General features: G+C 43.8%; 1 protein-coding gene across 2 annotated transcripts; it reads right to left on the minus strand.

The window, feature by feature from the left end:
• Positions 1 to 477: 477 nt before the first annotated feature.
• Positions 478 to 10,093, minus strand: KCNJ2 (potassium inwardly rectifying channel subfamily J member 2). Of its 2 annotated transcripts, none has more exons than XM_079133981.1 (2): positions 8,539 to 10,093; positions 478 to 2,771 (listed from the first exon to the last, which is right to left on the minus strand). In XM_079133981.1, exon 2 carries the CDS (start codon positions 2,555 to 2,557, stop codon positions 1,274 to 1,276), a length of 1,284 nt encoding a protein of 427 aa, XP_078990107.1. In that variant the 5' UTR covers positions 2,558 to 2,771; positions 8,539 to 10,093; the 3' UTR covers positions 478 to 1,273. The 2 variants fall into 2 exon arrangements, with proteins under 2 accessions (XP_078990107.1, XP_078990106.1); XM_079133980.1 differs by lacking the exon at positions 8,539 to 10,093 and adding an exon at positions 7,760 to 7,940.
• Positions 10,094 to 10,786: the final 693 nt, after the last annotated feature.

A 10,786-nucleotide genomic window follows, 5' to 3' on the forward strand; every position in this document is an offset into this window, starting at 1 on the left:
CGACTGAAAAGTTTAAATCAATTTATCTTTCACACCAAGGGCTCCATTGAGGGTGCTAGGATACATGCCAAGTTCCATCAAGATCTCATCTTATGGAATAAGTTTTGGAATGTGCAAGAAGGGGAGAGTCCAGAAAAATCTAAGAGCATGTCACCATCTCTCACTTGATGCATTAGTCTGGCCAGCATGACCCAGCAGGATAGAAAAGATGTGGATACCGTGTGCATGTGTGTGTGCCTTGCACGTCCTTTTTCATCTTCCTCTTCCACTTCCAATAGGAAGGGTGCATGACAGGACAAAATTTAAAAAGCACTACACTTACTAGACTCTTGTGTTTGATGCTTTTTTCTGAATAAGGTGCAAAATGAGCAGGTGGTTTTGAGGTCTTGCTGAGGTTCAAAGTTATTGTCTCTTGATTTCAAGGCAACCCATGGGGCTTTGTTTCCTTTTTAGTATAAGCTCCACTGTGCAAAAATGTGCATTATCTTTGGTATTTATTTTAGGTAGTCTAACTTAAAATTTAAGATAACCCATTGACATCAGGAGAAAGGAAAAAAAAAAAAAAAAACCCAGAGGCTACCATTTGGCTAGTGTTACATAATGCCCTTATGTAACCAGAGAGAGAGAGAGAGAGAGAGAGAGAGAGAGAGAGAGAGAGAGAGAGAGAGAGAGATCAATTCTAGCAAACAGATTGACAGATCAATTCTAGCAAAGAGATTACTGGCCTCCAAAAATCAGGCTCTCAGTTTTGGCAGTTAATAGCCAAATACTTGCCATTTTGAAGCACATCATGAGCTTTCAACAAAGTTCAACACTGACTTTTAAATTACATAAAAGAAAATCTACACTGCAACAAAAATACGATTTGTGTTCATGTAGTTAGCAGCTTTTCAAAAGTTAAGGCAGAGTCTTGCCTTTGTTATGCCATTAAAAACACTCTTGTTCCCTAAAAGAAGCATTCTGGATAAGTCAGATACCCCACCAAGGCTTGCCTGCAAATTCAAGTTTTGTTAAAAACACAAAACAACACATAAAAGCCCATAACTTATTCTACAACACATATGTGCCATCGGGTCACACAAAGGCCTGGTTAGTGCTTTACGTCAATCATGGAGCTTACAGTCTTTCTTTGAAACCGTTGTGCTAGCCTCAGTCCCTGTGGCCACTTGCCTTGACCCACCGCTTGACCAGTACCGTCGTCTGTTAACTGTTTCGGGCCTCTGACCAACAGACTGTGTAGGAAAGTGAATATTCCAGAGCAGGAATCAGTCAGTCATATCTCGGATTCCCGCCGTAAGGGCCTGGGCTCTAGAGGTACGCTGGCCTGGTTGTGGAGGTCTATGTCAGGGGGTGTGTCCGTACTAGTGCTTTCGGGAACTCCGTTTTCACTGTCCTCTTCCTCTTTGCTAGTGAGGGCGACTTCATTTTCATAGCAAAATGAATTAGCATTGGAGAGGATATATTTCTTTTCTGCTAAGTCTCTGGCACTACAAAGGGGAGTGTTGGGTACTTCATAAGTCTTGTGGAACCTGGAATAGTCTACTTTGTAGTAGTGCTTCTCCTCAAAGAGGACCGGCTCGTAGCGGTGGCCCCAGAGGATCTCATTGGCCAGGTAGGAGCTCCGGCACTGCGTGGTCATGGCAGTGGCCTCCACCATGCCTTCCAGTATGACGACAATCTCGAAGTCCGCGTTGTCAATGTCCTGCTTACTCAGATCGTACAAAGGACTGTCTTCATCTATCTCATGGACGATGGTGATTGGGGACACTAGAAATATACGGTCGATTCCACTGTCGAACCCCACATTGATGTCTATTTGATCCAGGGGGATGTACTCCCCTTCGGAAGTAATTCTGGATTTGAGCAGCTGGGCTCGCACGTGTGCTTCCACCAAGTGGCTTTTCCGAAGATTGCCCACTCGCCACATCAAGCACAGCTTGCCGTCTCTCATGGCGATCACGGCATTGTGACTGAAGACCAGGGTCTCGTTTCTCTTCTTTGGCTTCGCCATCTTCGCCATGACGGCGCCAATGATGAAGGCGTCAATGATGCAGCCCACGATGGACTGGAAGACCACCATGAAGACGGCAATGGGGCATTCATCCGTGACACACCTGAAACCGTAGCCGATGGTCGTCTGGGTCTCAATGGAGAAAAGGAAGGCGGCGGTGAAGCTGTTGACCTCGGACACACAAGCTTTGCTCTCCTTGGATGCATCCAGATCCCCATGGAGCAGAGCAATCAACCAAAACACACAGCCGAAAAACAGCCACGAGAGAACAAAAGCCAGGCAGAAGATAACCAGCATCCACCGCCAGCGAATGTCCACACACGTGGTGAAGATGTCTGCGAGGTACCTCTGTCCCTTCTCACCCACGTTGATGAACTGGACGTTGCAGTGGCCATCCTTCTTCACAAAGCGGCTCCTGCACTGTTGTCGGGTGTGGACTTTGCTCTTCCCGTTCCCAAAGCCATTGGCAACCGCCATGGTGGCCAGCTTCATGCCGTCCTCTTCCGAAGAGACAATGCTGTAGCGGTTGGTTCGCACACTGCCCATCGCTTCTGCCGTGGACTCCAGTGCTTCTGCTTTGGAAAACAGTCTGAGTTTTTGCAAAACCCTTTGGAGAAACAGTTTTGAATGTTCAGTGAGGACACGCACACAAAAAATGAGGTGAGATGGGTGTCTCCGGGAGCCTTGGGGTTCTACCAAGGTCTGTCTACTGACATGCAGAGGTACCTTAGTCACTCAGCGAACATCCAGAGGACATGTCCTGCAAGGAAAGACAGATCATTCATTACGGAAGTCATTCTCAAGAGAGTTCTGTCTAAGGTAACACACTCTGCCCTCACAAAGCAAAGAAACAAAATAAATAAACTTCACATTGAATCACAGGAATTTTAATCTGTCTCCTCATTTTAAAAAAAATTATTTGAGAGCATAACTCCATTAAGTTATTTGTGACAGTAATTCAACCAAAATCTCAGGTTCTTTCTCCCCTCACTTTTTGCCACTGAATTCTACCTTCTTTTGCCTTCCCTACTTGCTAGGTTCTCAAGTGATTGCACAGAAGAAAGACTTTCTGGTGGCAAGGCTGTTAGAACGAGGACGAGTCTAGGGAACATTTCACGAGGGCAGCCTTGATATTAATAGACTCGCATGTGCACTATGGGAGAGTATCCGAGACCTTGATGGCAAGGAGGAAGTGAGAAGGTACAGACTCCTTTGCCTAAATGATAAAACTGAGCAAACAGTCCTGAGGATCATTTGAAATGCATCCTGGCTGCTGGATACTGTTTGGGCTTGCTCCATCACTTCACACACTCGAAGCAGCCACTGTGCAGAAACGCCTGATAACATCTCAGTTAGTGCAAGTGATTCTGACTTGAAGACACAGATTTGCTCCGGGGGATAGAGAACGATTCTGTTGCCTAGCAATGAGAGTCCTGAAATTCTCCAGAGATGGGACTCCATGTGTAATGACAGGCTAGGAAGTAAGCACCTTTGTGCCAAAGGACCAGGTCTTTAGCGGATTGAGATAAGGCAGGAACCCATTTCGTGTGGGTCCAATGCTGTGTTCCCTCAAACAGAGACAACTCTGTAATCAAAGTAGCTCATAAATGCCAGTCAGCTGGCTTTCCCTTGGAGTGCTGTTGTTTGCGGTAGGTTCCTATGGAGAAGGCATTCACCTTTACTTAACATGAGCAAATAGTAGCTTTCAGTTTTCTCCTATTGCCTCATTCTCCCTAGGTAAAAACTACCTACTTGATCTGATTTTCCTTCTTGGCTCCAACAAACCTGTGCTTTTCCTTCTCCAACTATCAAAAGCCTACGAGAAAGTCTGAGCCATTTTCTTTACCAAATGCATATAAGTAAAGCTAACAGCCTAGTAGTAAAAAAATACCAGTGATTCCCAACTTTTGGAACAACTAAATCCATCTCCAGGATCTAAGGGGGACAAACAGCAACACAGAGAAAGGATCAGAAACGGGCTGAAGCCCTGATAACAAGAACTCGACTTTCCTTCTGTCCCAAAGCCACATTAAGATGAAGCAGTTAACAGAATTATTTGCAGCTAAGCCAGCTGCAAACAAATCAGGCAAACCATTTCTCTGAGTTCTGTGCATCCCTTTAAAATGAGGCAAGGTGCATTGTCTTTGAAAATGCCTTGTTACAATCTTTTGACTTCTCCCTCTACATCCAAGTTATTATGCAAGAATGTGCCCCAACACATTTTTCCTGAGATTAGTCATCTGTGAAAATTGCAATGTGTGTTACATTTTGGCAGCTTTTGACACCTAAATGATGCCCGATTTGAAAGTGCCTTTGAATTACTTTATAAAAAGAAGTTACTGTGCCTTCCCAGTTTTCCACCTGCTTCAATGTTTTGTCTGCTTCCCTATGAAGTGTGCACTTGGACAAAAGAAAAAAGAATCATGTTCCTCAGGGTTCAAGATCCTGGACATGGAAAGATTTTTTTTTTTTTTAATACAGGGATTTCAGCTTATTTGGCTCACATGAAATTGCCAAGCATTTCTACACTGAGACAGAAATATAACACCAAATGCAGGTGTACTTTTTCCAAGAAAGAGGGAAGGGAGAGACTCCTTTAAAGTGTATTTGTATTTTTGAGTTCTGATTGGCTTTAGAACCCCTTATTATAAACTGACACCAAGAAATTCCCTTTTCATAATTCAAAACAATCCTTCCATCTGAGTTACCATTAAGGGACATGAGGAAATGGACTCAAGTTTCTTCAGACTTATTTCTGGAGTCTTTTCAGATTAAAACATAATGACCATATGAAATCTAAAGGTTGAATTATGACTTTCTGAAAATCTTGACCCCAGGACATTTGTCTGAATTCCACAAAGCACACAATACCAGCTTCCTATGAATAGCTTTCCGCCTTTAGAACCTTGAAAACAGCCTGTATCAAGCGACTATTATTGTCTTATTTCCATTGCTAATGAGAGAATTTGTTCCACATGTGGAGCATCATTTAGAAATTTTACCATTTCTTCCTGGAAAGGGGAAAAGAAGAGCTGGTTTCTTTTCTTTTTTTTTTTTTTTTTAAGGCAAAATGGAAACTTTGGTCACTCCAAATAAATACATCCCCAAAAAGATTTATGTGTGTATATATGTGCATACATATTGTGTCTATCCAGATTCTGCGGAGCTGATCACATAGCACAAGCTGAAAACCTGCCAAAGTCTGATAGGGTAACTACCCTGGTAAGTCACCATGAAGATCTCCTTTACTGTTAACCTGCCCACATGTCCAAGTGGCTTTAGGCAAACAGAAAATGTCTTCGCCAGCTCCTGTCTCAAAGGAAATCACCAATTCATGAATATCTGGGGAAAGCTATCATTTAAAACACAGGGCTTTCATGCACATTTATTCTGTGTGATGTTTTGAGAAAGAGTTGATTAGGAATCTAGAGAACATTACATGATTCGACTTCTTGATGGTTATAGTTCTGGAGAGTTGGTATTTGATTTGATGAACAATATATAAATTCCCTTATCAGCCCAAATACCTGAGGGGACTCGAAGTAAACTCAATGGACACTAATAATCATTTTGCCCAAGCCATAACCAAGGATGCAGAAAGTATTTCTGGGAAATTGAGAGGCCACATGTGGTGCTGTTCATGTTAAGACTATTTATAGGCTGAGCCAAAATTAAGCATAAGCAATGGAAAAAAATAGTTCAGCACTTCAATCTTAGGTGGATGTTAAAGGAAAGAGGGCTATGGATAAATACAAGGTCAAAGAGTTACATGGTACAAACGGGGGGAATTTAAGTTATTTTTGCTATAAAGGAAATAATTCCAAGAGGCAGATAATAGATTAGGAAAAGGAAATCATGAGAGCAAATGAGAATAATTCTGTCACCTGATCATGATATACAGTGAATAAGAAAGTTTCTGACTAAGGAGAGTAGCAGAAGAAAATGCGCTGAGGGGGGGTGAGAAAGAGAGAGATTTGCTAATGAGTGTTCAGAGCAGCTATTCCCCAGCTGACGCCATATAGACCAGCCTGAGTGTGCTCTGGGCACAAGTTGCTATGTGAGCACAACTGCTAGCAAAGCAACCTCTTGGAAGCTCAGTAAACAGAAGGAAGGAGGAGGGGACCGTGGGGGGGTGCACAGGTTTATCTATGTGAATGTCACCTCTGACATTTGTACTGAACAATGTAGGCTGCATTGCTCAACATTTGCATATGATGAAAAATACACAGATTTGGAAAAAAAACTTAAAAAAAAAAACTTGAGATGATCCAATTGTTTAGGTGTTCAATCTTTCAGCTCACTCAAAAGTCATATAAGGACTCTACAGCTAGCCAGCAATTCTACAACTGGAGAGTCTGAAGGACATGGAAAGACCATGTTCTGAAAAAAAGAAAGAGAGAGGAAAAAAATTGCCAAATTCACAAGGGTGTAAAACAAATATTCCTTATGGGTACCAATAACAAAAAATTAAGTACTTCCCAAAATATGAGGGGGAGGGGCAGAGAGCAAAATAAAATGATCTTGACCCCAACTCTCACCCTTCCACTGTCCTTGAAGTAACATCTCTCATTCCTTCTGAGCATCAAGATTGTTCAGGATCATGGCAAAAATAAAAATAACTCTTGGAAGTGAGCAGGAAGAAACTAACAAGTGTAAAGGTAATGCAGAGCGGATATATAATCATGTTCATCGAGGGGAAACCTGCAAGATTCTATGTGAAAACAAATGGCAAAAGGCAGTGTGCATTCTCTGCACACCCCTGACAGGTTTTTGAATAACACCTTCTTTTCTAACTGGTACACTCTGAGTTTATGAAAATCTCCAGACTCCATGCCTCATCCTAGTAACCACAAAACTGACAGGCTTATCCTGACACACGCAGCAAACTAACCACCGGTTTCCTATCTCTATTTTTTTTCAACTGTCATGATGAATCCATGTTATGATGCAATCCTTTTGCAGAATCAAGTCGTTTTGATAGTCCTGCTTGCTTAAAACCACGCTATCTTCAAGCTAGGCATTTATACCATTATTAGTAAGAATAACAAATTGCTTAAGGAAGAGTGACATACTACGTGAAAGTTTTGCGGTCCTCGGGCTCTAACCTAACTTTGGCTCCTGCTCCCTTTTCCCAGCAAAGCAACTTCGAGAAGCTCACTCTGGAACTTGAAGCTATACTTGAATCAACTAGGAAAAGAAGAAGAAGAAGAAGAAGAAGCAGCAGCAGCAGCAGAAGAGGAGGAAGCTATGCTTGAATTAACTAGGGAGAAATAAAATACACCAAGGATAGAGAATAAATAGGGCTGTGTCCCACGGTTTGCCAAGGTCTAAGACCAGGGCTTGAATCTCACCTCCAACCCTCTGCCATCTTCTTTGCCCTGATGATCCCCCCTCTTAGAGAGAGAATGGAACACAGACTGTCGCCTCTGCCTCCAAACCCAGTATCTCCCTACAGCTGGTGCATTGGAAGTTATGAGCACAAACAGATGCTGCAGAGAAATCTGTTTCTATTGCTCAACTGTTCCAAGCATGTCTCAGTATTTTTAGCTCCGAGGATGTTCTGGTGCGCACACAAACTATATAGGCTTGAGCTGGGACTCCAAAGCGTGGGGGAACGCTACAGCAACATGACAGCTGGGCACCTCTGGAGCAGCAGGGCAGGGTAGCTTAGGGGACGGTGGCCCGAGTCCACTTCCGAGGACACACAGCGAGAGAGAAGGAGTGAAGAAAACACACAGCAGCCCTTACCTGTTGCTGGCACAGGAGCATGGGGACATGGAGTGGAAGTGGGGGGTACAGAGGCATGTAAGATCCAGTGGTTTGTAAAAGTGAGTGAGCCGAAGCAAACCAGAATTCCCAAGACCCAGCTTGCCGGCGCCGGGAAGGCTGCGCGCTGGCCAGGGCTCCAGTGCGCTCTGCAATATCCTGGGCTCTTTTGAGGCGGTACATGCGATACCGGCCCTTCTGACTCCGCCCCCTGGCCGCTGCCGGCCAATCGCACGCGGTGGCCCCGGGAACCGCGGCGGGGAGGGGAGGATGCTACACCCGGCTCGCGGCGCAGCCTGCCAAGGGAACCTGCTGCCGCTTCCTCCCCCTCCACCCTCCCAGCCCGATCCGGGAGTCGAGCCCGGCTGGGGAGGAGGAAGTTGCGGCCCAGCTGGGACAGCAGCAGGTGGGAAGGTCCGCGTCCGGGCTTTTGCGGCTGCCTAATTGCAGCCTGGCCTTGGGCAAAGCTTCCTACCCCTTCCCTAGCCCCACACTTCCCGCTTCGAAGGGCCTGCGCGGTGCCAGTGCCGAGGCGAGATGTTGCTGCCGGAAAGGACTGCAAGTCTTCCTTTACCCTGCCTCCCACCCAGAGCCCTCAGTCCCTCGATACGCGACCTGCAGCGCACGGAGGAGCGGCCAGTTAAATGGGGAGAGGGGCTGGGACCCGCGCGCAGAACCCTGCCGGATTTAGACGCGCACAAGTGTGGCGACAGCTAAGCTGCTTGGCTATTTCTTCTCCCGACTGTTGGAGAATTACTTACAAAAGCGCCCAGACTTCTCTGGAGGGTGAACTGCTCGTTCTCTCTCGCCTTGTCCGCCCTCAATCTCTTCCTCCACCACCGCCCGGCACGCTCTGCTGATCTAAAATCAGAACAATTAGAGAGTAATGAATTCTCTGGAACAGCAACTCCTACAGACACTCAGCTCTGCCCTCGCACCAGCGCCTCCCAACCCTCGTTCCCAGCAACCAGGCAAGAGCGTGTAGACCCTTCAAAACCAGCTCAGTGTTAACCGGGTCTAGAGTCTGGAACTTTGCAAATTAATCCGTGTGCGCGCGCGTGTGTGTGTGTGTAAAGTGAGCGCATATGATCTCTGAGTTCTTTGGTATCAAACGAAGCTTTGATCTTAAAAGGACACGATATGTTTAGGAGTCCTTTCCTTCCACCGTGTTTGCAATCCTTGTATATATTGTTTTTCTTGTTTATTTCCTAAAGCGATCAAATGCGGCTTTCAGGCGGTGTATGTAAACCTTTTAAGGGGCTCCTGGAGTCACTAGTTACTTCGCCAAACTGGCTCTTATTCTGGACCGTCCAGCTCAGGTGGATTTTGAGTGTAAGAGATGTGAAACGGACAATTCCAAGAAGGGCTCTGCGCGGGTACCCACCTCCTCGGCTCATATCCTCACGTGGCCCCTAGGAGGTGCTGGTGAAATATGCTTCGGTTTTGCACATTCGTACTTCACGCTGCGTTAACCAAGTGTGCCTCTTTTCCTAGCTCTGAGCAAGACGCTTAAATTAAAAGGGTGTGGAACAGGTCATGCACGTGCTGTGACTGTTCTGATAGCCAAATGGCGGTGCTGTTCCATTTCATTTGTCGGGATTATGCGGCTCATCAGGCCTTGTTACCAACTCTTGTGCCTTTTAAAGCCGTGTACGTGGGAATACTGTCTCACACAAGAGAGGTCTACTTTAACGTTTATTAAGTCACGTATTATTTAAAAATGCTAAAAGGACTTGGAGATAGACAAATTAATCCTATGGCAGCCAAAGGATAAAGAATGAGTTAACAGCTCACTCCCACTTCAATAAGCTTCTGCAGAAATGCCCTTCCTCTTAGATTTCTTCTTAGAAATGGTCTGGAGTCAGATAAATACCCTGAAACATTTTAAAGGTAAATGGAAAAAGGAAATTAATCATTTATGTGTTTTCTCTTCTTTATTATGATTCAATGGTTGCACCTGCAAATGGCTATGAATTTCCTGAACCAAATGCATTTAGAAAGACAACACGTTTTCTTTTTGTCTCTAGGTAATGAGCTCTGTTTGAAAATCAATCATGCAGAAATAAATGTCAGTTTTCCGAAACTTGCATTGAGATTGTTTTCCTTTAATATTGTACTCTAAGTAAAATGAATAAACCACAGGCTAAGATAATTTTACAGGAAAATCATTAAAGAAATGAATACAAAGTTTTAAGATTATGATGGGCTGCATTTGTTGAAGGCACATAATAAACATCTCAGTCTTTCTTACCAATCATCAGCATCATCTTCACCCACCTCTGCCCTGAACTGAGTGGCATTCAGCAAAGATGACATCTTGAAAGAGAAAGTTGCAGAAATGTTAATGATTTTAGTAAGAAGCTTCCTTTTCTGAATAAACTTTTTACCTCAATTATTTAGCTAAATAAGGACACGTGAACAATAAAATGTGGAAACTAAAACTTTATAAATGTGGCATAGCATTGGATAACTCCAGTGGTGCATTTTAAAAAGAAAACATATATATATATATATATATATATATATATATATATATATATATATATATATAAATGCATTCTAATTAATAAGTGACTTTTCACTGTATCCCTGTAAGGAAAATTCAAGTGTGCCAATCACTTGGGTAAATTTTTTTTTTTTTTTGGAATGATGTGTGATACAAATTTCTTTAGTCAATCTATCTCTTTTGGCTCACTCAGGCCTTATTTAGCAAAATTCCTCATTAGTTTTGGACACCGTTGCAGTTAGATGTTGGGATCCATCTGTGGATTAAATTTTTCCAAGGAAATGACAAATATGCTCTTACTGATTCTCTCCCATGGTAGCCACCTATAACAGTAGAGCCAAATATTAGTCATGATCTAGATCTGCACGCAGGTTGTGAATGGGCATGTGACACAGAGGGAGATTCTTTCGCTAGGAGCACAGATCTTTCCTTTGCACTTATATAAAATTTGATCCCCAACAATTAAATGTGTTTTCAGACGTCTAATAACCATGTTATTTCAA

The sequence above is a fragment of the Sciurus vulgaris genome (genome assembly GCF_902686455.1).
Source record: "Sciurus vulgaris genome assembly, chromosome: 3".
NCBI lineage: Eukaryota > Metazoa > Chordata > Mammalia > Rodentia > Sciuridae > Sciurus > Sciurus vulgaris.